This window comes from Garra rufa, chromosome 5 (assembly GCF_049309525.1).
Source record: "Garra rufa chromosome 5, GarRuf1.0, whole genome shotgun sequence".
Taxonomy (NCBI): Eukaryota; Metazoa; Chordata; class Actinopteri; order Cypriniformes; family Cyprinidae; genus Garra; species Garra rufa.
The window spans coordinates 54883473-54911206 of NC_133365.1; the positions used below are offsets into that span (position 1 = coordinate 54883473).

Here is a 27734-nt window from a genome sequence, read left to right on the forward strand (position 1 = left end):
AAAATCTGTCCACAAAAAAACTGTGTTTTTGCTTGCAGTGTCTCGCCTTTATCATATGATTTCTGATACTAATTATTATAGTCATTTATGTATTATTGCATTGATTCATTAATTGATTAGTCAGTTATATTACATTATAGATGCTGTTTTAATATTATTTTTCCATTGTTGTTTAGTCTGTGTGGTTGTTTTCATGAATTAGAGATTCATTGGAATGTTTATAGAATCTCAAGGTTGTCTCGAATCAGTCTGGGATAACGCTGCTTGTTGAATTTGAGATGAAGGTCAGACGAAGTCTGAGCACTGAGACATACGCAACTAAGACTATTCAGTAAACTCTCAATACTGGCTTTTTCCTCAGTCAACTACTTTGCCAATAGAAGACTTGTTTTGGATATTTTGTGAATCAGACATGTCTTGCTGTTAACAGACTACTTTGCTGACCAGTTGTTCTGTTAGCAGACAAAACGGATATTTTCTGACAGGATCTGGCGTCCGGTGCTGGATCTTAGTTATCTAGTGTGGAAGCTTGATCTAACATGATGATATCTAGACTTTTCAGAGTCCTACAGAAAGCATTTTCAGCCTGATCCCATAGCAAACAGCTGTTGTTACAAGACCAGTCAAGAATAGTAAGTATATGTTTTAAAGCTTTGATTAAACTTTTTTAATGCTTTTCAATAGCTTTTCCTATAATATTAATTTTATATCTATTGTTTTAAAGATGGAAGAATCCAAATCTCTGGAAGAGTATGTACTATGCTCAGATTAATGTTCTGCATTACTTGCACAGTTCTAAAAATAAATATAAAACAAATTTAAATCGAAAATCATTCAGAATGTGAGGCTAAATTCAGCTGTCTGTCTGTTTCTGCTGCAGAGATGAGGTAAGAATCCAACACTCTCTGAATAAGAAGGAGCAGGAGTTTGTAGCCAAAAGGAGAGAAGCTGTTTTTCAAAGCCTGCAGAAACTCAAGATACACTGCAATCAGGTCAAACACTGCCTGACTATTCCTTCTTCATACAAATGGTTTTGCAGTTGATTAACCAAATGAAACTGTGTGCTTTTCAGAATGAGGTGCCGAACATTGCATTACTGTCTTCGGGAGGAGGACAAAGAGCCATGGTGGGTTTGCTGGAAACCCTGGTTCAGCTCAAAAAAGCAGGTCTTCTGGACTGCATCCTTTATCTGAGCGGAGTCTCTGGATCCACCTGGTACAAACCCTGAGAAACAACAAACACAGAAAGATTGAATTGGGTTGAATGTCAAAAATGACAGCAGTATGTTCTTCTCTGAAGGTGCATGGCCTCCTTAGACCAAGAACCAGACTGGTCCACCAAACTAGAGACTGTGAAAGACAAAATCATCAAGAGACTCAGTGGTCCACGAGTCAGCTTGACAGATGCATTGAACAAACTGAAGAAATATTACTATGAGAAAGACATCTTCAGTTTGACTGACGTCTGGGCAGCGATGGCCATCACAGAATATGTGAAAGAGGTCTGTAAACAGTGATGACTTGAATGATTTATGATCTCCAAAGGACTTGAGCTAAAAGTTACTTAAGCTATTAGTACATTTTCAGTCTGTTCAATGTTGGACCTTGATGTCAAACAAACAAAATAACCACATTTTCATTTTTAACCAAAATTTTACATCTGCCTAACATTGGACCTAGATGTCAAGCCAACATTGGGGTTTGACTTGAACACAAAAACATTTCCCTGATATCAGACATTGACATCAGGCCAACTTTGGGTTATGACATCAACCAAATGTTCATTTCCAACCACTGTTTTACATTTATCCAACACTGGAGCTTGATTTCAGCAAACGTTTGGTTTTGACGTCAACCTGACTTTCATATACCTAAAATTTTTTATGTCTGGGGTCCAGGGTTTTAATGACGTTATATTGACATCCAGTCCCCGCTGTGCTTGTTTATGTTTGGAAAATCATCCCCTAGGCTCCTTATAATAACTTAATGCTACAAAAAAAAAATCATTATTTTACCTTATAGGTTTCAGAAATTATTTGGTTTTCCGGTATTTTTGTGTATTTGAACCCTTTCAACAACGACTGTATGATTTTGAGATCCATCTTTTCACACTGAGGACAACTGAGGGACTCATATGCAACTATTACAGAAGGTTCAAACACTCACTGATGCTCCAGAAGGAAAAAACATGCATTAAGAGCAGGGGGTGAAAACTTCTTGAATTTGAAAATCAGGGTAAATTTAACGTATTTTGTCTTCTGGGAAACATGTAACTATCTTCTGTTGCCTCTGAAGGGCAGTACTAACTGAAAAAAAATATTTAGGCAAAATAAGAAAAAGGTACACATCTCCATTCTCTTCAAAAGTTTTCACCCCCCAGCTTTTAATGCATGGTTTTTCCTTCTGGAGCATCAGTGAGCGTTTGAACCTTCTGTAATAGTTGCATACGAGTCCCTCAGTTGTCCTCAGTGTGAAAAGATCTCAAAATCATACAGTCATTGTTGGAAAATGCTCAAATACACAAAAATACTGAATTTTTTTCTCTTCAGATTGACGAACACACACTCACAGACCAGCAGGACCAGCACGATAAAGACCCGCTTCTCATCTACACAGTGATTGATGTTCAGTGCAAACAGTGCAGAGATGGAGGTCTGTATTTGTGTGAGTGAGAAAGTTACTGTACTTGTGCTGTTATATGATGGTGTTTTCTGTCTACAGACCCCTGGTTTGAGATCAGTCCTTATGAATCAGGTTATTCCCTCACTGGTGCGTTTGTGAAAACGTCCAGCTTTGGCAGCCAGTTTGACAAAGGCCGTAAGATCAAGAACCAGCCTGAAATGGACATGCTGTACCTGCAAGGTAACAAACTACTAATATATGAAATATAAACTGTACACTATTATCTGCTGACCTACTAACCATTTTTAAAATTTGTATCTTTGTGGTTTTCGCAGAGATGATAACAGTATATTATTTTCAAAAGTTTTACCATGTTTTTCGGTGTGCTTTCAGGTAGTGATGGGAGAAACAAAGCTTTTGAAAGCTTTGAATGAATTGAACCAAAATTGCAAAATGATTCACTGTTTCGAAGCATTGGTCGAAATGGTGTAAATGCAACAAAAACATGCATAAAACCAGCTTTTATAAACCCATTGCAAAAGCATAATCTATCAGATCCGATTAACTAATCATCTATTACCATTAAATATTAAGTGTCTTCTTGTGTCTAGTGTGTTCTTTTATCAGTTTTCAAGGTTTGTTTTGTTTGTTTCAATGGATGGCTCAGCTAAAAACGCCAATAAGAGACTATTAACTACTATTGTTCATTTTAATGTCTCGTTAAAATGTCTACAATTTCATAAAACTGATCAGGTAAGACACTGGTCCATTGGTTCACCTCTGGGTTGATCTTAATAAATCTTCATAATTCATGGGTTTAGAGAGATCACCACCCCCCACTGGTGAACCACTGAAATTATTATTATTTATTTGTTTATCACTACTTTCACATCATGAAAATGTAGTAAAAATTGCATAAAAAGTTTTTAGTTTGAAACGGTGTTATGTAAACAGCCCCTAAAAAATTATCATTGCTGCTGAATATAGATTCGTTCACATCCAGAACTAAAAACTACTGATAATTTACTCACTTCCTTGTCATTAAAGATGTTTATGTCTTCTTTCTTCAGTCGTAAAGAAATTATGTTATTTGAGGAAAACATTTCAGGATTTCTCTCCATATAGTGGACTTCTATGGGGCCCACGATTTGAACTTCCAAAATGCAGTTTAAATGCAGCTTCAAAAGACCCTAAAAGATCCCAGCCGAGGAAGAAGGGTCTTATATAGGGAAATAAATTAATACTTATACACTTTTTAACCACAAATGCTCATCTTGTCTAGCTCTGCATGAACTCTGTGTTCCGGTTCAAGATAGATCTACATCGCTGTAGAAGTACCGACCAGTGTTTACAAAGTGAACATGCAAAGAAGATCAAATGCCCTCTACAAAAAAGGTAAAACAGCAATGTAGGGCGATTGTAAAGTTGAAGGAGAAAACTTGATGTTTTTAGACATACCCTAACTGTCTTGAACTGGAGTGCACAGAATACGCATGTGCATCACAGAGCTAGACAAGATAAGCATTTGTGGTTAAAAATTATTTGTATAAATATTAATTTATCTAAGAAAATGCTAGATAAGAGCCTTCTTCGTCGGCTGGGATCGTTTAGAGTCCTTACTGCAAAAAATGCTTTTCTTACTTAGATTTTTTGTCTTGTTTCCAGCCAAAATATCAAAATATTCTTGAAACAGGAAGGATTTTCTAGACAAGTAAAAATTATTGTCTTGTTTTTAGTAAAAACAAGTCAAAATTAAGTGAGTTTTTGCTAAAAACAAGCAAAATAATCTGCCAATGGGGTAAGAAAAAAAAAACTTATTTCAAGCAGACAACTATTTTTCTTACCCCATTGGCAGATTATTTTACTTGTTTTAAGCAAAAACTCACTTAATTTTGACTTGTTTTTACTAAAAACAAGACAATATTTTTTACTTGGCTAGAAAATCCTTCCTGTTTCAAGAATGTTTAGATATTTTGGCTGGAAACAAGAGAAAAAATCTAAGTAAGAAAAGCATTTTTTTGCAGTGCTTTGAAGCTGCATTTAAACTGCATTTTGGAAGTTCAAAATCGTGGGCACCATAGAAGTCCACTACATGGAGAGAAGCCCTGAAATGTTTTCCTCAAAAAACATTTTTTTTTTACGATCAAAGAAAGAAAGAACATATTGGATTACAAGGGGGTGAGTAAATTGTCTGTTATTTTTTGTTCTGGAAGTGAACTAATCCTTTAAGTGCTGGAATAACACAATTTTATGCATTAAGACTGACTCTTATTATGATATAAACATGAATGAAAAGAATGTCATGTTCAATGCATCTGTCTCAATTCATAATATGTTATAATGTGGGACATTACATTGAACTGTTCTGTTACTTATTTCATTAAAAATGATTCTTTTCCATTTATTTTAAGCTCTGTTTGTTGATGTGTTCTCTACAGCTCTGTGTGGCAGCTCTTTTGCTGATGGAGAGGAGAATGAAATATTCATCTGGAAACAAATAAGAGGTGCAGTTGTTCTGCAGATTCAGTTTTGCCTAAAGTTGATGGTCATGTTTCAGTTCATCATATGAACTCTGATTCCATTTGATTTTCCCCCTTAGATTTCTTTAATCTGTCACTCAAAACGAACACTGGGATGTTTGAGGAAATTGAGAAAGGTAAAGCATGATCTTTTGTATTTAAGCAAGTGATCTGTTGTGAACAAATTAAATCTGATGAGGAAAAGCGATTGTACTGAAGACATTTTAAAGTATGTTTTGTTTGATGTGTGTTTTCTTCCAAAGATTCCAAAGCAGAAAAGTGTTTCCAGGTGCTTATGTATCTCACAGACATGAATCTCTCCGTTTTGAATGGTGTTGATCCTTTTGCTCTTGATCAATCCATCAGAACAAATCTGAACGGTAAACCTTTCCTGAAATGTTCTAGAATTCATATAGCGGAGACTAGTTACTGTATAATTTTATAAAAAGTTATATAAATGCGACCATGCATCACAAAACCAGTTTTAAGTTGCACAGGTATATTTGTAGCAATAGCCAAAAATGCACTGCATAGATTAAAATGATTGATTTTTATTTTATGCCCAAAATCATTAGAATATTAAGTAAAGATCATGTTCCATTAAGATATTTTGTAAATGTCCTACTGTAAATATATTAAAACTCAATTGTTGATTAGTAATATGCATTGCTAAGAACTTAATTTCAACAACTTTAAAAGCAATTTTCTCAGTATTTAGATTTTTTTGCACCCTCAGATTCCAGTTATATCTCGGCCAAATATTATACTATCATAACAAACCATACATCAATTTATAGATCTTTCAAATGATGAATTAAAAAATACGACCCTTATGACTGGTTTTGTGGTCCGGGGTCACAAATATAAATATTTTGGAGCTTTGTTCCCCTCTTTTGCAGAGCTCACCGGAGACAAACATCAGCTTGATTTTCAAGTGCAAAAACTGGACTTAGCTGATAAAGAAGCTGCAAAACTGTACATGAAAAAGTACACCATCGATGTATGCAACTATTTGAATAGTTGGTTTAGTGTCTGGCCATTCGGTGAGTTGAACTAATTGTTTCTAAATCTCTGTATTTCACTTTAGTTTTTCTAGTCAAAAGCTTCCAATCAGAATCAAAAATGGTTTATCCTTCCTGCGAAGTCCTGCTTTAATCCTGATCCAACCTGAACTAGTTAAGATCTTTAGGAACACATGATAATTACAGGTGTGCTGTAGCAGGGCTGGTTCTTAATGCATAAATATAAGAACTGAAAATTAAACATAAAAAGCATTTGCCAAAATAAACTTTAAGTCAAAAAACATTTGCATTACAGATGTTTGCTTGAGCATTTGCAGATGTGCGGCTCTGTGGATCTGGGGCAGGAAATATGACTTTCTCCACAACATGACAGGTAAGAACAGACCCATTTGTTAACTGCATTGTAGGTTAGTAATCTCATTTCACGCTGTAATCTCTCACTCCAATACGTCAGATAAAACCATGCCTGCCGCTCTTCTGGAAAGTGAGACGAGAGACTATATAGATGCTGGACTGTTGCTGAACTCACCCTACTTCTCAGTGCTGAGGAAAGAAAGAAACATTGATCTTATCATTTCCTTGGATTTCAGTGAAGGCGATTCTTTTGTGGTATTATACGCATTCACTGTAAATCTCTCTATATATATACTCTTGTGTTTTATTTTTTTCTCATGACATTAATAGTAAGATTTCACTAACCTTAAATGCTGTTTATCTATCATATTAAAAGCTAAAACTAAAACTGAAGAAAATTTTATTGAATAAGATTTGAATTTGATGTTAATTTACTCACCCTCATATGGAAGCTAGTTTTCACCACTGAATAAATAAAAAAAATATTTTACAATTTTGACTTTTTTCTCAGAATTGCATGATGCAAGCTCGCAATTCTGACTTTTTTTTCTCTGAAATGTGAGATGAGAACTCGCGTTTGTATGTTATAAAGTACGAATAATGAGATATAAACTTCCAATTGTGAGTTATAAAGTCAGAATTGCAAGAATTAAACTCGCAATAGTGAGTTCATATCATGCAATTCTGAGAAAAAAGTCAGAATTGTGACTTTATATCTTGCAATTGATTTTATAACTCGCTATTGGAAGTTTATATCTGCAATTACGAATTCACATCTCACAATTCAGAGGAAAAAAGTCAGAATTGCGAGTTTGTATCACACAATTCTAAGAAAAAAAGTGTAATGGATTACATTACAAACTACATTTTTTGTCATGTAATTTGGAATCAGTAATGGATTAAAATTTGTACGTAATCTCTGCCCATTATTTTTGCATTCCTTTATATACTGTTTTTATTTTCAAAGACAGGCAGTCACTCATTTGCATTTTATGAATCCCCAAGCAGCATGTTTTCAACTGAAGATCATCTTTACTACTGATTTGAGGAAAAATAAAACCCACCCACATCTTAGATGACCTGAGGGTGTGTAAATTAACAGCACATTTACATTTTTAGTGAACGGTGCCTTTAAATTTCAACTGTAATGAATCTTTTCCATTATAGACCGTGAAGGAAACAGCTCATATGTGCAAGAAGCAAAACATCCCTTTTCCTGAAGTCAACCTTCCCAATCAAGACGTGACGAAACGGAAGGACTTCTATGTGTTCAAAGGCCGAAACGCTCCAACTGTGATTCACATCCCTCTGTTTAATGTGTGCAACTGTCAAGGCAAGTTAAGATCTTATGGCTTTCCTGCATAAAAATATCACTAAAAGAAATTCTGACACATTATGTTTTTTTCAGATGAAGTTCAGACCTGGAGGAACAAATATAGCACCTGCCAAAGTTCGTACAGCGCTGAGATGATCACTGATCTTATGAAAGTCGCTGGGGAAAACATCTCAAACAACAAAGAGAAACTGAAGGAGCAGATTCAGGCAGTCATTGAGAAGAAAAGATCCAGACGCTAATAAATAAATGAAACTGTAAACAGTCTAAAGACTGACTAAAAGTACAGTGTTTATTCAAAATATAAATATTTTATGACAATAAATTATTTATTATTAACTTTTAATAAAAAATTTAATTATTAACTTAATACATCCTTGGCGAATAAAAGTATTAATTTCTTAAAAAAAAAAATGTACTGACCCCAAACTTTTGAACGGTAGTGTATATTATTACTATTACTTTTGTGATTTGTGTGGATTTTTAGAAGTATCAGGTTTTGGTGTAAAAAGGCTTTTACATTTGCCAAAAATAACTTTTTATATTAAAAACAATCAAGCAAGCCCTGCCCAGATTTAAAAGTAACGTAACGCATTCCTTTCCATAAAAAGTAACAAAGTAACATAATTAGTTACTTTTTTAGGGAGTAACTTAATATTGTAATGCATTACTTTTAAAAGTAACTTTCCCCAACACTGGTTCCTTCCCAGCTTCATAATGTGTTTATTAAGAAAATACATGTACAAATTTCAAGTCATATTGCCAAGGTGTGTGTATGTTATGATCATATGGTAATAATGCAGATTTATGTCATTGTGTAATTACATGCAATGTCATCACAGAGTCATTTAACAACTTCTAGCAACGAATAGCCCTGCCTTTATATTTAGGAATATCGTATTACTCTGCTTCTGTTATAATGTATTAAGAAATTTCTTAAATTATTTTTGTGAATCCGGCCCCTGATGATTGATGTACATTGACACAAGAGTTCAACATTCGTAGAATTTGTTTTTTTCCCCTCACAGAAACAATTGTTCATTTTATTCCTCACACAAACTTCAAGAGAAAAGCTCTTTATGTGATTGCATGTTCAGACAGATCATGTTCAAACCGTCTTTATCAATGCCACACTTGGCCAATCCGGTACCCAGCTCTTAATTTATTCACTTGGTTTATACCAACAAACTTCATTTTCTATTAACACAAAACGTCTATTAGTATGTTTATGTCATGAATTCTCTTTGAGTACATTAAAGCAGCTATCCCCTCACTCCGCAGGTTTAAAGACTTAAAATCAGGTCTTTTTGAATCATGCTAACTACATGACACTGCACCTGAATTTTGTTTTAGGTTTGAATAGGCGCCACTAAATTGCTGAACTGATAAACACTGCCATTTTTGAGAAATCTGAATGAAAAAAACTTAAACTTTGTGGATAAAAACTTTATAGGGTCAACATCGTTGGTTGTGCTGGCAATTAAGCCAGAACTGAGAGACCAATTTTGTGTAAATACTGAAAAATCATATTCAAAATATTTCACTCCTTGCTTTGTTTTAAAAATATCATATTTTATGATGGATTTCACACACAAATGCAAATACACCAATAGAATAATTTAATTCTAAATATTCATAATATGCACTGATTAAGTACACCATGTTGGCTATATCAAAAACAAAAGTACACCCAACACAACTCTGACCTCTTGGGGAATTTACATGATAAAGTGAAAGAAAATGTTTCCTTGTATCTGTGTGTGAGTCCAGAAATGTTAAATAGCAGTATGTGATGTTCAGCAATGGTTAGTCTGTCTGTGTCTTTGGTGCAGTATTGATGTGAGAATCAAACACTCTCTGCATAAGGAGGAAGACTTTTTAGTCAACAGGAGAGAATCTTCTTTTCCAACCCATAACCTTGAGGTTAGGCATCCTAGACTTAGGTTAAGCATTATATTTCATATTTTTTAATGAATTAAATATGCAAATAAAAATCTAGAAATATACAGTGGTGTGAAACAGTGTTGGCCCCCTTCCTGATTTTTTTTTTTTTTTTTGCATGTTTGTCACTCTTTAATGTTTCAGATCATCAAACAAATTTAAATATTAATCAAAGATAAAAAGTAAACACAACATGCAGTTTTTGAATGAAGATTTTTCATTATGAAGGGAAAACAACATCCAAACCCACATGGCCCTGTGTGAAAAGTGTTTCCCCCCTAAACTTAATAACTGGTTGGGCCACCCTTTGCAGCAACAACTGCAATCAAGCGTTTGTGATAAAATGCAGTGAGTCTGTTACAGCGCTTCGCAGGAATTTTGGCCCACTCATCTTGGCAGAATTGTTGAAATTCAGCCACACTGAAGGGTTTTCGAGAATGAACTGCCTTTTTAAAGTCATGCCACAGCATCTCAATAGGATTCAGATCAGGACTTTGACTAGGCCACTCCAAAGTCTTTATTTTGTTTTTCTTCAGCCATTCAGAGGTGGATTTGCTGGTGTGTTTTGGATCATTGTCCTGCTGCAGAACCCAAGTTCGCTTCAGCTTGAGGTCACCAACAGATGGCCAGACAAGTTCCTTCAGGATTTTTTTGATAGACAGCAGAATTCATGGTTCCATTTATCACAGCAAGTCTTCCAGATCAAGAAGCAGCAAAACAGCCCTAGACCATCATCACACTACCATCACCATATTTTACTGCTGGCATGATGTTCTTTTTCTGAAATGCTGTGTTACTTTTCCGCAAGATGTAATGGACACACACCTTCCAAAAAGTTCAACTTTTGTCTCGTCAGTCCACAGAGTATTTTCCCAAAAGTCTTGGGGATCATTGAGATGTGTTCTAGCAAAACTTAGACGAGCCTTTATGTTCTTTTTGCTCAGCAGCGGTTTTCGTCTTGGAACTCTGCCATGCAGGCCATTTTTGCCCAGTCTCTTTCTTATGGTGGAGACATGAACACTGACCTTAACTGAGGCAAGAGAGGTCTGCAGTTCTTAATATGTTGTTGTGGGGTCTTTTGTGATCTCTTGGATGAGTGGTCGCTGCGCTCTTGGGGTAATTTTGGTCAGCTGGCCACTCCTGAGAAGGTTCACCACTGTTCCATGTTTTCTCCATTTGTGGATAATGGCTCTCACTGTGGTTCGCTGGAGTCCCGAAGCTTTTGAAAGTTTTCCAGAATGATAGATCTCAATTACTTTCTTTCTCATTTGTTCCTGAATTTCTTTGGATCTTAACATGATTTGTAGCTTTTGAGGATCTTTTGGTCTCCTTCACTTCACAAGCGATTTCCTGATTGCGAACAGGTGTGGCAGTAATCAGGCCTGGGTGTGGCTGGAGAAACTGAACTCAGTAATGTTTTAACATGGGGGGAGGGACTTTTTCACGCAGGGCCATGTGGGTTTGAATTTTGTTTTCTCTTCATAAAAAAACCTTAATTTACAAACTGCATGTTGTGTTTACTTGTGAAATCTTTGATTAATATTTAAACTTGTTTGATGATCTGAAACATTAAAGTGTGACAAACATGCAAACAAATTTAAAAATCAGCAAGGGGGCCAACACTTTTTCACACTACTGTATGTCAAAGTCAGAAATACCCCTTTGCCAGCTGTGATGCCTGGTTACTGGTTTAAACTTGGCCCAGGTCTTTGGGCAACCCTTCAGGAGGCTTGGAGTAATATATCAAGTCAATGTTTGAATAAACTGACAGCTAGGATGCCCAGATTATGCAGAGCTGTAATAGCTGCTAATGGTGGATAAACTGAGGAATCCAAAATGTAAGTTTTTTCTATGTTTATGTAATAAAATATGTTTTGGTAGTTTGTGTTGTTAAAAGTGCAAAATTATCACAAATTAAAAAGGATTCATGCAAATATTGTCCAAAACCCCAGTGTAATAATAATTAAAAGTACTGTTTTCATAATCATTGCAAGCCAAAAAAAAAGCAACTGAAAACAGGATTTGATTGACCGCCCCATTTCTGCTACTCACCAATATTTCAATGGTTCCTCTGGAGATCTTGGTGGTGATTCCCAAAGCCTGGAAGAAAGAGGTCTTCTTAGGACCAAGCCTGCTGTTCTCAGCCAGGTATTCAGTCAGATTTAAGAAAAATGTTTTAATTGTTCTTAAGAACATATTTGAGAACTTCTTAAGAATTTTTCAATAATTGCACTTAAGAATGTTCTTGCGAAGAAGATTTTCATGAATCTGACCCCTGATGATTGATGTACACTAGACACAAGAGATCGACATTCCATGTTCTCATAAAAAATTTTCCCACCACAGAATTCCTCACACGAACTTCAAGAGAAAAGCTCTTTGTGTAATTGCGTGTTCAGACAGATCATGTTCAAACCGTCTTTGGCAATGCCACACTTGACCAATCCAAACCCAGCTCTGAACTCATTCACTTGGTTTATAGCAGTTAACTTTATTCTCTATGATCTGTTGAGGAATTTACATGATCAAGGGAAAGAAAATGTTTCACTGTATCTGTGTGATTTTATACGTGTCTAGACTTGTGATTTAGTGTATAGAGCCTTATATAAGAGCAACTTCTGCCCAATCCAAGAGACAACACCTGCTGAGTTGCTTTTGAAGTCTGAGGATTTTACAAGACTATAACAGTGAGTACATCATTTAAAGCTTTATGTAATGTATTTAATCAATGTAATTATAACTGGAATGTGAGAACCAGGAATCCGGTATTTTTCACTAATTAGATTTAATAGCAATCAGATAACATAAAAATGACCTGCACACTACCAAAAGGGCATAAATACACAATTTATGTGAAAGTGAAAAATTATGTAGGCAATTTGCATTTCCAACCATTAACATCGGTACATTGTTAGTTACATATTCTTTGTATAATTGGCAAGAAATGCACTGCTGCAATTTGGAACCAATAATCAAAACATAAAGCTATCTTTCTATTAAAGAGTACAACCACTGCAAAAACGAATGACAGATCTAATGACAGAATTAACATATAAGCGGAAAAACATTTATTTAGCTAAAACTCACACAAATTTTCTGTTGTCCAGTAGTATATGTTTGAAGTAGATTTGTATTTACTTGTACTTTACATGTATAATGTCAATGTGGATGGATGAGTAAAAAAAAAAAAATATTAGCATCTTTAGATAAACATTAATTTCTGAGGTTTCTAATGATTTATTTATTTTGTCCTAATAGTTTTCAAAATGTCAACTCTACTGTTTTACAGATGAGTGCATCCAAACGTCAGAAATGGTATGTGATCCTACTCTAATTCCTAGAGAGATGGAAGCTGTACACTTCATTATATATAAGTATTGTGTTGCATTACTCACAAAACTAGCATCTATAATATATTTTTAAATTCTGACAGTCACTGCTCAAAATTAACTTTAGCCTTAATTGTATTTAAGTTTACAATATCCAGATATGTTAAATAGCAGTATGTGATGTTCAGCAATGGTTAGTCTGTCTGTGTCTTTGCTGCAGTATTGATGTGAGAATCAGACACTCTCTGAATAAGGAGGAGGAAGACTTTATAGTCAACAGGAGAAAATCTTCTTTTCCAGCCCGGGGGAACATTAAGGTTAGGCATCCTAAACTTAGGTTAAGCATCCTTTAATATACCGAACATCTGCCTGGCTATTCCTACACATGGTTATAGCGGATGAATGCAGAATCAAACTGTGTGTATTTCACTTTAAGGTGAAAAACATTGCATTACTGGGTTCTGGAGGAGGACAAAGAGCTATGGTGGGTTTGCTGGGATCCCTGGTTGAGCTCAAAGAAGCGGGTCTTCTGGACTCCATCCTTTATCTGAGCGGAGTCTCTGGATCCACCTGGTATGAACCATGAGAAAACACACACACAAATAGGGATAGATAGATAGATAGATAGATAGATAGATAGATAGATAGATAGATAGATAGATAGATAGATGGATAGATGGATGGGGGGGGGGGTAAGAAAAGTAATCTGATTACGCAACTTGCACTACTTGTGTGTTAAGCCCAACACTGTTGTTCCTCTGAAGGTGCATGGCCTCCTTATACCAAGAACCAGATTGGTCCACCAAACTAGAGACTGTGAAAGACAAAATCATCAAGAGACTCAACGGTCCAGGAGTCAGCTGGGGAGATGTTTTTGAAAAACTGAAGAAATATTACAAAGAGAAAGACATCTTCAGTTTGACTGACCTCTGGGCAGTGATGGTTGTACCAACATTCGTCAAAGAGGTCTGTATATTCATAACACAATCCTCCATGATTTAGGCTATGTGCTACATGTTGAATGTTTTAATAAACTGTTCTAGAAGCATTCAACAGTAACAATGTTGTAACGTTGTTTAGATATGGGCGATGTATGGCGATTTTGAAGTTGGAGAAGAAAATGAGATGAGTTTTTCCACAAACTTCAACTTACTGAAGCAGAGTTCACACCAATCATTTCGCTAGATAAGACCCTTTTCCTTCGGCTGAGATTGTTTAGAGACCTTTGAAGCTGAAATTTTAGATGTTCAAACTCGCGAGCATTATAGAAGTCCACTATATGGAGAGAAATGTTTTCCCAAAAAAAAACGTAATTTCTTTACGACTGAAGAAAGAAAGACATAAACTTCCTGGATGACATATCTGTAATTTTAGTTCTAGAAGTGAACTACTCCTTTAAGTAAATCGTTACTTCCCTACTGTTTACTTTCTCATCCATGAGTATGCACTGATAGTGAACAAGCTTTTGGGGGTTTTGTGAGCTGAGCAACAACAATATAGTGAGCCACTTTATTGAAATATCTGGAAGTAAGAAATAATTGTCATAATCACTTAGAAATACCTGTATTTTTCTTGAAACTACATAACACCTTTGTCAGACCAACAAAATAACTTTAAATGTTGTCCCAACTAGTCAAACATAGTTGTCTGAACAAAGAATTTCACATTGCTAAAATGTTAAGGTTTTGTGAGTTGCCGCATGAGTAAATTCACGAGTTCCCACTTACATATAATTAGCTGGAGTATGTAAGCATGTTTGGCGTGCTGTCCGGGGAAGGGCTCCGAGCTCGGGAATGGCCCGAACCTAGAGTACCCCCCCCCTATGTATATGTGTAGAAGGAACTCGGAGTGAGGAGATGGGGTGGTGGAGGGATGCTGATAATCCGTCAAATGGGTAGAGGTGAGTCGGCTGTATTTATGCATGATGTAGATTGGCTTGAGTGAGTTCCAGCTGTGTTAATTAGGCTAAGTATCTGACGTGCTCCTCCCGAACTTTGCTTTAAGAAGCATCATTTCACGAGTTCCCACTTACATATAATTAGCTGGAGTATGTAAGCATGTTTGGCGTGCTGTCCGGGGAAGGGCTCCGAGCTCGGGAATGGCCCGAACCTAGAGTACCCCCCAATAAGCAATGTAGGACAGCCGCCAGCAGAGGACCCCCCAAAGCGCTGAGATCTGGCGGGGGCCGTTGTTTGGGAGAAGATGTTTGGTTAGCTGGCCGGGGGAGCCTTTCGTACTCTGATGGGAGAGGTTTTTGTATCAGGTCGAAAGGCTCTACCGGCTGCTTGTATGGATTACGGGATTTAGGGCGTCCGGTCGGGAGAGCTCAACCGATACTCAACGGGATGTGCACAGCGTTGGAACGGGTGAGCCCTACCGGCCGAAGGAGGAGCAGCGTGGTTGGGGCCCGATCAGGAGAACCCGGGTTGCCTTGGCCGGAGCAGCTTACGATGTTGGCATTAGGGCTCTACTGGTCGATCGGCCCCTATTGGTGCTGACCGAGAGGACCCATGAAGCCTCCGACGGGAGATCAAGACTCAGAACGTCAGACGAGTGGGTCTTCTTGGTTTGGCAGGTAAAAAGGTTTTGGGACGCCTGGTGCGGGCGACTCTCGCGACATACGATGGGAGACCAATGCAAACGGCATCGCATGGATAAGTCTCGCTTGCAGGCGCCAAGTAAGTAACCCGACCGGGAGAACTCTGCCGACGTCCGACGGGAGACCAAGGCTCGCGACATCGGACGGGTATGCCTCGCCGGCCGGGAGGGCAGAAAGGAAAACCCGACTGGGAGGGCTCTCGCCAAGCATACGAGGGGAGATCAGGACTCAGAACCTCGAATGGGTAAGCCTCGCCAGGTGGGGGGAAAAGATGTGAAGTTGGCCTGAAGGGGCTCAGATAGTGTCCGGCGGGAGGCGGAGACTTGTGGAGTCGGACGGATGAGTCTCGCCGACCGTCGGACGGAACGGAAAAATTGCAAGGTCGGTTTGGCTCTCGCAGCGTCCGATAGGAGACCAATGCTCACGGCATCGGACGGGTAGGCCCCGCCGACTGTAGGGAAGAAAAGTGCAGTTGACCGGGCGGGGGCCCCTTGCAGCGTCCGACGGGAGACCAATGCTCACGGCATCGGACGGGTAGGCCCCGCCGACTGTGGTGTCGAAAAGGTTAGGTGTCCGACCTGGGGGCCCCTGCGCATCCGACGGGAGACCAATGCTCACGGCATCGGACGGGTGGGCCCCGCAGGACGTGGGACGGAAAGGTAAGTTGTGGTCGGGGGCTCCTTGGGTGTCTGACGGGAGGCCAATGCTCACGGCATCAGACGGGAATACCTCGGCGACCGTAGTGAGGAAAAGGTCAGGGATGGAAAGGGTGTTTTTTTTTTTTTTTTTTTTGGTAGTTGAAGGAAAACATTTATGAGCGGAAAGGCTCTCGCAGGGTCTGACGTGAGTTTAATACTCGCGGCTTCAGACAGGTACGTTTCGCCGGTAGTTGAGAGTCGAAAGAGAAACATATTTGCACCACCGGGACGCTCTAGCAGCATCTGACAGGGAGTTCGATACTCAATTTGAGTTGTCTAAAAAGGGGTAGATGCTTTGAGGATTACTTTACGTAAAATGTTTGCCAAATCCAAAAGCCGCTTCTGATAACGTCAGAAAATCTTGGTGCTGCTTGCATCTGAAAGTTAGGTATATGACATAGGCTTCTTGTGTTAACGTACCCTAAATAAGTGCCATGGTTCTGGATGGATGGCATAGCTTTAGAAGCTGAGGTGATGTCGACTTTTGCCAGTGTGAAGACCCATGATTTAACGAATTGGTTGCACGATCAATGTCCTACTATTGTGAGAGAATTCGTGAAGAGGATTTTTTTTTTTTTTTTTTTTTTTGCGACAATCCTTGGAAACAGGGAGTTATGCGGAGCTGACAGATAGACTAGAGGGCATTTCGTACCCAAGAATTATGCTAGTAGCCACTTCGATTGGCTAATGTGAAACCCTCATTTAATTCATGCCACCTACGGGGGAAATGCTGGTTATTTGTGAAATGACTGAATGTAATGATAAATTCGGAAGAGTGCCAGCTTTGATGTCCGCATCCAAGGATTTGCAATTCCAACATGTCTGTTGTAAAGAAATGGCCAAATATTAAAGATTAAGTGGTAATTTCAATTGAAATTGATTTAGTCAAACGAAAATGAAATTGCACGGTGACATGTAAAAACAATCGTCAGCTCATTGGTGCTCTACGGTCTGCTACAGGAGTTGGAGGCCACTGAAAAGAAAAAAGGGGTTATTAGTAGTTGCAGGAAAAAGGCTGAGATTTGTGGGCCTGTGTTGCAAGCAGAGGCAGCCTCACGCTGGCTTGATCTGTGGGCCACGGGATGGGAGTCTGGAAGAACCCGTGTAGCCTGCATTGCTAGCAGAGGCAGCATCACGGTAGTGTTTGCTACAGGAGCTGGAGGCCGCGTCATTCCATAGACTTACATTCATATGTGAATGGATAAGACTGGAAGCACGATCTTGCACGAGAAATTGCTGCATTCTTAAGTTCAAGCTTTGTGAACTTAGAATAAAAACACATTTAAAACCGCGTGCTGTGGGAAGGTGGGGCGGGTAGATTGTATGTTGCAGTATGGTAGTGTTACCAATTGGACAAATTGTTACCAGATTTTGCAACTTCTCAGATTACCTTAGCGACGTCTTTTCCGAAGCACATAGCAACATATTTAGTAGGGCTGGGTAAAAAATATTGATTCTCCGATTTTAATCGATCTTCAGTTGAATGCAACTATATCCATTCGGGAAATCCCCGAATCTATTCTTAATGCACGTGCTTCACGTAAGAGGATATGAATATTCACCTCTCGTCCTGAAGGTGTCACTAGTGTTCCTGCTGAGAGAGTTTTCTCAACCGCTGGTGATCTAATCACAGTGCAAAGGAGCTGCCTTAGATCAGATCAGAACATGTTGATCAGCTGCTTCTTTTGCAGAAAAATGATTAGGCTGTAATTAAGAACTGTTAGTTTTATGGACAGTTAGAATGTTTTGTATAAGCAGACAAAGGCTTTATGATGGGCCTGTTTTGAGTGTTTTGAATTTAGAAAAAAAGTTTTATTTCTTAAACATGTTTGAAGTTCTTAATAGATTTCACTGTTGCACATTTACAGTCATACCATAAAAATAAGAATCGAATCGCCAAATTGGTGACAATACCCAGCCCTAATATTTAGTGAAATATCCTATAATTGTAAAAAATTTAGCAACTTCAGGCATGCTTTGAAAATAAGATGCTAAAAAGACATTTTCCTCTTAACCATGCAAAGTAATAAGTGTTGAAAAGCTAGCCTAGTGGCACATCCGCTAGAGACTTGGAGAGAGGTGCTTGCAATATGCACATCACGAGTGCTTAGTTGCACTTGCTCTGTTTATTTATTTATTTATTTTTATTTTAATATTTATTTATAGTCATTTAGGCAAACACTCATTTCTCGAAAATCGATCTTTTGTCAGATTATGAGTGAAATGTGTAATTTAAAATTAAAAATAAAAATAATATTAATTCAGAAACTGAGTAATTTGTTGTGTTTTACGGAGTTTCTTCAATCCTAGGTACAAAAATTACATTGACATCATTTTATGTCACGACATCGTTTAAAAGCCTTTAGCAAAAAATGACCTACCTTTGCAACTGTTTCTAAAATTTATTTGCAACACGACCTGTGTCTCTAGCGGAGACGTCTTCAGGCTATAGTGTCTGCTACGAGAGCTGCATTCGATGCTGTGGCCGGGAGAGCCACGTTAAATGGTTGAGCCAAAGCGGGCAGTGAGTGGCTTTGGTGCGATGAGCTCTAGGGCGCGGCCCGGGCTCGTTGAAGGCCTGCCGGTGAGACCCAGTGCACGAGCCGGGTCTAATGCGGGGCGGTGGTGGTATCGAACGAGGGGAGTACGGGGCTTTGCGAGTTTGCTGGAAATATTGGCTGCCCTGCTGGAGTGGATTTAAGAGTGAGGTTGGCTGATTGAAGGGAAACGAATAACTAAGATCGTACGGATTCACTTTGTTTATCCTCCGCGAGGACGGTGCGTCGGAATTGATCAGCGTTTGCCTCAGGCATTAAAAACGATCCACTTTCCGATCGGGGGAATTGTTGGCCCGGCCGGATGACAAGAGGATGCCGGGGAAGAAGTTTGGAAGTGACGCCGGTGGGGGCGAGATTACATTTTAAGGGCTTTGGTGAGAGCGTGCGTGGCTGGTCAAGCAGAGACCGCGATGAAGCCTGTAAATCCTGGGAAAGATCTGTGATGTCATGGCAAAAGGTGCAAACCGAATGCTGATAATCCGTCAAATGGGTAGAGGTGAGTCGGCTGTATTTATGCATGATGTAGATTGGCTTGAGTGAGTTCCAGCTGTGTTAATTAGGCTAAGTATCTGACGTGCTCCTCCCGAACTTTGCTTTAAGAAGCATCATTTAGATCCTGGATATCTTAGTCTTGTAGGATACGTTACAAACAAAGACAATGAGGCTTACATGCTATACTAAGTTGTCCATTACGGGTTTTAAAATATTTGAGACCCTGGACCACAAAACAAGTAATAAGTACAACGGGTGTAAAATACATTGTATGGGTCAAAATTATACATTTTTCTTTATGCCAAAAATCATTAGGATATTAAGTAAAGATCAAGGTCCATTAAGATATTTTTTACATTTCCTACTGTAAATATATCAAAGCTTATTTTTTGATTAGTAGTATGCATAAGAACATAATTTGGACAACTCTAAAAACAATTTTCTCAATATTTAGATTTTTTTTTTTTTTTTTTTTTTTTTTTTTGCACCATCAATTTCCTGATATTTTTAAATAGTTGACCCTTATGACTGGTTTTGTGGTCCAGGGTCACATTTCATCATGTTCCCAATACCCTTATATTCTCATAATTTTACTGACATAAACTGATAAACACATTATTTTTTCATTGAGGAAAAGTTGTTTCAGTTGCTGTGATAAGAATATCTTTATTAGCAAAATAAGACAATGATCATTGCATGAACAAACAAATTTAGGTTCGCTGAACGCAGCGTTGTTACTTAGAAGAACTATAAAAAAAATAGCGGAGACAAACAGTGAAAGACTATAATAATTTTTCCTTTTATAAAGAACTTGTTGAGTGTGTTTTATAAATTAAACTTGTTTGTGTTTTCAAAAATATTTTCTCTACAGATCGATGAAAGCACACTCACACATCAGTGGGACCATTGCAGTAAAGACCCGTTTCCCATCTACACAGTGATCGACAAGCAATGCAAACACCAAGTAGATGGAGGTCTGTGTTGGTTTCTAAGAAACGACACAGCGTTACAGTTGTTTGTATAAGCTGTAATATGGTGGTGTTTTCTGTCTGCAGACCCCTGGTTTGAGATCAGTCCATATGAAGCAGGTTATTCCCACATTGGAGCATTTGTGGAAACACCCATCTTCGGCAGCCAGTTTGACAAAGGCTCGAAGGAAAAACAGCAGCCCGAAATAGACATGCTGTACTTGCAAGGTAACAAACAAACAGATCAATAGTAGTTGCTGATTTTCAAGTCCTTGTCATAATGTCATTGTTTACCAACTAAAATGCAAACAATGATATTATGACCAGAAATGTTTAGGGATCAACAATTTGAGTATTTAGATAAGAGTTTAGCATGCCCAATATACATTGAACAAAATTATAAATGCAACACTCTTGTTTTTGCCCCCATTTTCCGTGAGCTGAACTCAAAGATCTAAGACTTTGTAATGTACAAAAAAAAGGCCAATTTCTGTCAAATATTGTTTACAAATCAGGTCTTCAAGCCAGGCGCACACCGTCAAAGACTATAGAATACCAAAGACATGTCACTCGTGTAGTTTTGAATGGGGAAAAATGCAACAGTCATCATGGCCGCGAAGCTCCGCCTTCTTAGTGAAAGAGCCAATCGTTGATTAGTAAAGTCAGCGCGTCACTGCAGCTACCCAGAGCCATATAAAAAGAGAGTTGCGACACGCTTTGATCTCGCCGCCGCACGGTCACGTGGTTCATGGAGCTCTCAATGGTTCCAAACAGCTCCGCGCTGTCAATGTGTTTGAATGGAGTTAAATAGGATAGATAGCAGTTTTACTATATTTGCAGCAATTTCGAGTAATTATTAACACATAATGTGCATTGATTGTGTATTGATAACTTCTCTGAATACGCTTTACAATCGCATGTTATTCTGGGGCGTGATAAAGAGACATAATTAATATGTTCTCATACTCTTTGGCAGTCAAATGTGACCAAACACCTTAAGTGTAACTTTTATTCAATTAAATAACTGTAATATATATAGTTAAGTTCTATTTAGTAAATATTTTGAGGAGTTTTTTTTGTACTTAATATGTGCAATAATGATCTTGACCATTTAAAAGATAACATTTTCTAATATAGTATTTAGATTACAGTTAGTGTGATATTTAAGGTTAAATACATCTGCATGTGTATTTGGACATGATCAAACACTCTTTTTTTATACAGTATGTTTCGATTTAACGATTTAATGTTAAATAAAAAAAAAGTAATTTACTCTTGTTTTATGATATTCAAATATACAACATAAGTGAATATTATAAAAGGCAAGCAAAAATGGCATTTAACATAATAGAAAAGATTAAAATAATGTTTAAAAAAACACAAGGCAACGAATTGCATTCAGCATACATTTTTATCGTATTTCTTGAATGCAGTCTTTACTGAAACTCATTCACCCTCCTACAGGGAGAGAAAGATTGCAGAAAGACTAAAACCATAAAAATATGACAACTAGTATCTGGTTATGGTCGCTATTACGGTGTTTCTCACGTTATCCAGCTGCATTTACAGTTTAACTGTTTATTTTTTAACGATAAACATTAACTATAACACGCTTCATAAAACACCACTATTGGCCAGTTTTTCGAGAGGTCAACTGATGCGTTAAAATGTAAAGAAATGCAGTAATTTCTTCAATATACTTGCGACTGTGCTTGAGAAGCGCTGAAATGAATGGGCTTCAATGGAGGAACTATTGGTTGTTTGGAACTATTGACCGCTCCATGACACGCTTTACTTCCGCATTCCTCAGTTCCTATGGAAGCCTATGGGAGTGTCGCAACTCTCTTTTTATATGGCTCTGCAGCTACCGTGAGAAGTTCCGGTTGCTATAGAAACAGTCGGCGCTCTAAGAGTGTGTTCAGTACTGCGCATGCGCACTGGCTCATCTAGCCGGAAAAATAAGCGTTTTTTAACGCTATTAAAGCACAAGGAACTATATTTATGAGGCAGTTCTTGTTGGATTTCTTTGGAGATTTCAAATATGAAATTTAATCGTAAGTTCGGCAAACAGTTTTGGAGAATTTGATGTTTCCCCATACAAAGAGATAGGAGCTGCACTTGTATGCCCGAGAGGCGTTTCAAAGATGGCCGCCGAGTGACATGACTTGTCTTAAAAGGACTTTGACACCGTGCAGGATTTGGCCATCTGAGACAAATGTAGAAAATCCTAAAAGATAATCCTAGGTCTTGATATTAATCCTGAGGCCCATTGTTGTGCCATTCATCCACGACCATCACCTTATGTTGCAGCATGATAATGCATGGCTCTTTGTTGCAAAGATCTGTACACAATTCCTGGAAGCTGAAAACATCCCAGTTCTTGCATGGCCAGCACACTCACTGGACATGTCACCCACTGAGCATGTTTGGGATGCTCAGGATCGGCATATACGACAGCGTGTTCCAGTTCCTGCCAATATCCAGCAGCTTCTCATAGCCATTTATAGAGGAGTGGACCAATATTCCACAGGCCACAATCAACAACCTGATCAACTCTATGCAAAGGAGATGTGATGCACTGCGTGAGGCAAATAGTGGTCACACCAGATACTGACTGGTTTTCGTCAGTGTTTTGTGTACGTAGAAAAAGTCTTAGATCTTTGAGTTCAGCTCAAGAAAAATGGGGGCAAAAACGAAAGTGCAGCGTTTATAATTTTGGTCAGTGTACAACTGAATTCTGTAACCACGCAAGCTTTTACAAGAATCCTCTAAAACCAGGAATCCACCAGGCTTCAGAAAGATGTTTGCTATTTTTGTCCTGGCTTTCTATTAATCTTATGATGCTTGCAGATGCTGGGTTTTGGTTACTCAAAGCTAAAGCTAATTTAAAGGCATAGTTAACCCAAATAAAGATTCTGTCATCATTCGATGGCAGTATTGGGTATTTAAGAACCAACAAAAGATCAACATCTAATGTTGTTATCATTTGACATTAGTGGACGTTAATCTTATGAGGTTTAGCAGATGTTGGGTTTCAGACCAACAAAACATCAAGGTCAGCTGTCGTCGTATTCAATGTCAAATTGAATTTTGGTGTTTTGCTCTGCTTTGTCCTATATTTAATCACTGACTTTCATATTACTGAATTTTTAATACGTTCATTAAAAACGTTTTTGTTTCATTTGTTTTAAACTTCCTGTTGCCTCTATAATGTTTTCTGCAGCTCTGTGTGGCAGTGCTATAGCTGATTCAGTAGACGAGATCCTTAACTCAATCTGGCAAAAAGTAAAAGGTGCAGTTTCATTTGTCTTAAAGATTCAGTTCTGAGTTAGTTCTTTGTCATTTAAACATTGTAATGTGCTTATTTTGTTTCTCTTCAGATTTTTTCGATTATTTATTTCCTCAAATTAAAACGGGGAAAGGTAAAGAATTTCTTATTGCTTTTATTTAAAAAAAAAAAATTTGTTAAAGCATTTTGCATTGTGTTCATGTTTGTTCATTGCGTGTTTTTTTTTTTTCAAAAGACCCAAACAACCCACCTGCAGAGTGTTTCCAGGTGCTCATGGATCTTGTGAACATGAATGTCGATGTTTTAAATGCCAAAGATCCTTCTGCTCTTGATAAATCCATCAGAGAATCTCTGAATGGTAAGCTCTTCCTATGTGCTTGAATTCAATAATATTTGGGCCTAGCTATCGTTACTATCCCCAATTACACAACAAACACAATGAAGAAAGAACAAAATGGTTATTTAACACTACCATTCCACCGTGATCCACCATTACTATCCAAAAAAAGATATTTATATTGATGCAAATGAAAATTACACTGCAGGGAATAGACAAAAAAAATTAATTTACTGTAAATTATGGATATAGAGACCAGAATTTTATGTTCTCAGACAAAATTTCAATGATATGCCGATCTTTGTTTTTTTTTTTTTTTTACAGAGCTCACTGAGGACAAAGGTCAGCTGATTCCCATAAAAAAACTGAATCTTGCTGATAAAGAAGCAGCAAAATGGTATATGGAAAAATACACAATGGATGTATGCAACTGTTTGAGTGATTGGTTCAAATGTTTCCCGTTCGGTAGGTTGAAGTCTCTCTAATATAATGCGTACAATGTACTTCACTTCTGATTTTCTAGCAGGGTTAATATGTCAACCACCTTACCCAATCAAACATTTACATATTTTAAATAGATGTAACTCAACATCCATTTTAAATCAAAAAGGGCTTTAATGCCTTGCACCATGCATCAGAGGTTACTAAACCTTTTCAGACTATGGAAATACCACTTAAAGATGTATAAGAACCACCAAACATTTTTAGTGATATATAAAAAATTAATAAACAGATCTACTGATACTCATTTGCATTTAGGAGACAGATGAAAACGTTTTTTTTTTTTTTTTCCAGACAGCATGAAATAGAAATCATCTGTATAGTATTATAATGCTTTGTAAGATGTTTTAAAGTTCCAATAGCCATGTTGGAGTCTGGCTCATGGCTCATAAAAACAGGCCTACATAACATAAATAACTTTCAATAAATATTTATTTATTTAAAGTTTCTAGGGGAGAAACAAAAAGAACTGTAAAACTCCAGTCATACCCAAATCTGACGTCACTGCAGCAAGGTAGCAGAAAAGAAGAGGCTTTTTCGCTGCACTGTTCTGATCAGAAATATGTACCACTTGTGCCCATTCCTGTAATAAATAACCAGCAACCCAAAAACCTGCATTAGAACAGCCACTTGCAACTCCATTAGACCAGGTGTTAAGTCCTAATCCCCTGCTGACATGACAACAAAGGGAGGAGCAAAACAGAGAAGGGAAAATAACACAACTGAACACTGAAGAAGCTTTATTCTGAAGAGTGCATTTATATTTCAGATCTTATCTGTAGCATTTTAAAATGCGCTGCTCAGAGGATTTGGGGCAGGAAATATAACTTCCTCCACAACATAATAGGTGAGAGAAGACATGTGTTAAGTGTCAACTGAGTTTAAATAGTAAACATACATATAATGCTGTGATCTCTCACTCCAATACTGGCAGATGAAACAGTGCCTCCCGCTCTATTGGAACATGAAACGAGAGACTATATAGATGCCGGACTGATGGACAACTCACCCTATTTCTCAGTGCTGAGAGAAGAACGAAACATTGATCTCATCATTTCCCTGGATTTCAGTGAAGGCGATCCTTTCCTGGTATTACATTCGTATAATTCTCTATATAACCGTGCACACATTCTCTGATAAAAGTTAATTTAAAGGAATACATCAACTAGAAATGTAAATTCAGTCATCATTTATCAGATATTTTTTTAAGTATTCTGCTGTTTCATGCATTCATATTGACCTCCAGAGTTCACACAAACCTAAAGTTTAAAACACTCATAGAAAATTACAAACACTGTGTATAATTTTAACAGAAAAAAGATAGCATCTATTCAAAACCACTGATCTGAATCTCAATGCTGATGCTGTCATGTAAATAGTTTTCTAATCAGCAATAAATATAACAATTTCTGATCAACCCATATCAATTGCATGCTTAAAATAACATACCGGTTAAAGCCCCGCCCATTTCAAGACAACATGACCAACTTCCAGGTTAAATCCCACCCACTTCCGGGTTAGGCCCCGCCCACTCCGAGTACAGATACAGATACAGATAATTCATATGGTTAACAGATACAGATACAGATAATGCTGTACTCACTCATCCCTAATCTTTATTACATGGTATCCTTACAAGGTCTATTTCCATTAGCATTTCTTAGCGGGGGTTCTCAACTACTGCATGAACACAATCCGAAGACAAAGTTTTCAGTACTACTGAAATATCTGTATAACCTTTTTAATGCAGTGATAATGCTGTGTTGCTTTTCCACTGCAGACACTGACGCAAACTTCTGACAAGTGCAAGAAACTAAAGATCCATTTCCCTAAAGTTCCACCATTTTCTGAAGAAGATAAAAAGAATCCAAAGAGCTTCTATGTGTTCGAAGGCCCAAATGCTCCAACCGTGATTCACATCCCTCTGTTTAATGTGGTCAACTGTGGAGGCAAGTCAAGATTGTCTAGTTCAGTGGTTTTCAAACGGGTCCTGTAAGCACCACAAACACTACACATTTTCTGCGTCTCCCTCATCTATCACATCTGATGCAACTTATCAGCTCATTAGACCTGAAATGGGTGTGTCAGATTTGAGAGACTAAAAAAAAAACTGAAATATATGTGTAATATATGTTTCATGTTTTACTGCTTTTTCAGATAAAATTGAGGACTACCAGAAAAAATATGGCACCTTTAAGTTTCCTTACAGCGCTGAGAAGATCACTGAACTTATGGAGCTCGCCGGAAAAAACATCTCAAACAACATAGAGAAACTGAAGGAGCAGATTTGGGTTAAAGATGTTCCAGGCGCCAACTAAACATGGTCTGCATATCAGTCATTTTCCATAATGAGCAGGGCTCTGGGCTTACTTTTTCTTTTAAAACTTAAAGAAATTTCAGGAGCACCTTCTAATCAATAATCAAAAAATCCGATCAATTAATGTGGTGATATTTGACTCCTTAAAGTGATTTACAGGGATTTTTTTTTTTTTTTTACCTTTGTAATGTCTTTTTTTCCCTTCTAACTATATTAAAAGTATGTCATCTTTAATGTCAAATTTTAAAAATACACATATATTTTATAAGCTAATTAAAACTACCAATAAGAACACTCTCTACTCTTTGTTTATGAAAGGATTGGTGAGATATGTCTGTGATACATTACTCAACATTGTAAAAACTAAATGGTCGCACTGTAGAGCCTTAAGTAGTGTGTTTTTTTTTTCTTTTTATCTTAACCATTACTTAACAAATCAACATTAATGGAATTGCTCTTTAATACATTCTGTTCCAATGAATAAAGTGTTCTCTGACAATGAGGTTTTGTCCTGGTCATTTGATATCAAGCACAAATGCCAAGTATAATAAAAATGAGTTGTCCTGGATTGCATTAGTCAATTCAGTGTTCTAGTTATGCTAAAACACACCAGCTAGTGTAGATTACAGAATAACATTTTAACTAATACTTAGTGATTACTTTTTTCATACTTTTTAAAGGGGACCAGGATCATTGTTGTTGACAGGCTAAATCAAATTTTTTTTATTTAGCCTATATTTCATTACTTCCTCACATTAAAAAGGCCTACATATCTACATTAATATAAAAAATTGTACACTTTACAATATGGGTGCACAAATATGCATTAATTCATGCACAGATAATCATTAATCAA

General features: G+C 37.5%; 2 protein-coding genes across 2 annotated transcripts; both read left to right on the forward strand.

The window, feature by feature from the left end:
* The first annotated feature begins 724 nt into the window (after positions 1-724).
* On the forward strand, positions 725-8091 carry LOC141334933 (cytosolic phospholipase A2 gamma-like). The gene is made up of 14 exons (XM_073840157.1): positions 725-750; positions 881-992; positions 1073-1215; positions 1300-1501; positions 2549-2651; positions 2721-2861; positions 5060-5125; positions 5221-5277; positions 5404-5520; positions 6040-6183; positions 6458-6535; positions 6617-6771; positions 7684-7849; positions 7925-8091. The coding sequence occupies exons 1-14, from the start codon at positions 725-727 to the stop codon at positions 8089-8091; spliced, it is 1677 nt and encodes a 558-aa protein (XP_073696258.1).
* Positions 8092-11852: 3761 nt separating this feature from the next.
* LOC141334934 (cytosolic phospholipase A2 gamma-like) lies at positions 11853-26879 on the forward strand. Its single transcript, XM_073840158.1, has 14 exons — positions 11853-11938; positions 13340-13436; positions 13556-13692; positions 13884-14085; positions 20338-20440; positions 20522-20662; positions 23658-23726; positions 23815-23856; positions 23959-24081; positions 24385-24525; positions 25331-25408; positions 25496-25650; positions 26342-26510; positions 26719-26879. The coding sequence occupies exons 1-14, from the start codon at positions 11853-11855 to the stop codon at positions 26877-26879; spliced, it is 1704 nt and encodes a 567-aa protein (XP_073696259.1).
* The last annotated feature ends 855 nt before the right edge of the window (positions 26880-27734 follow it).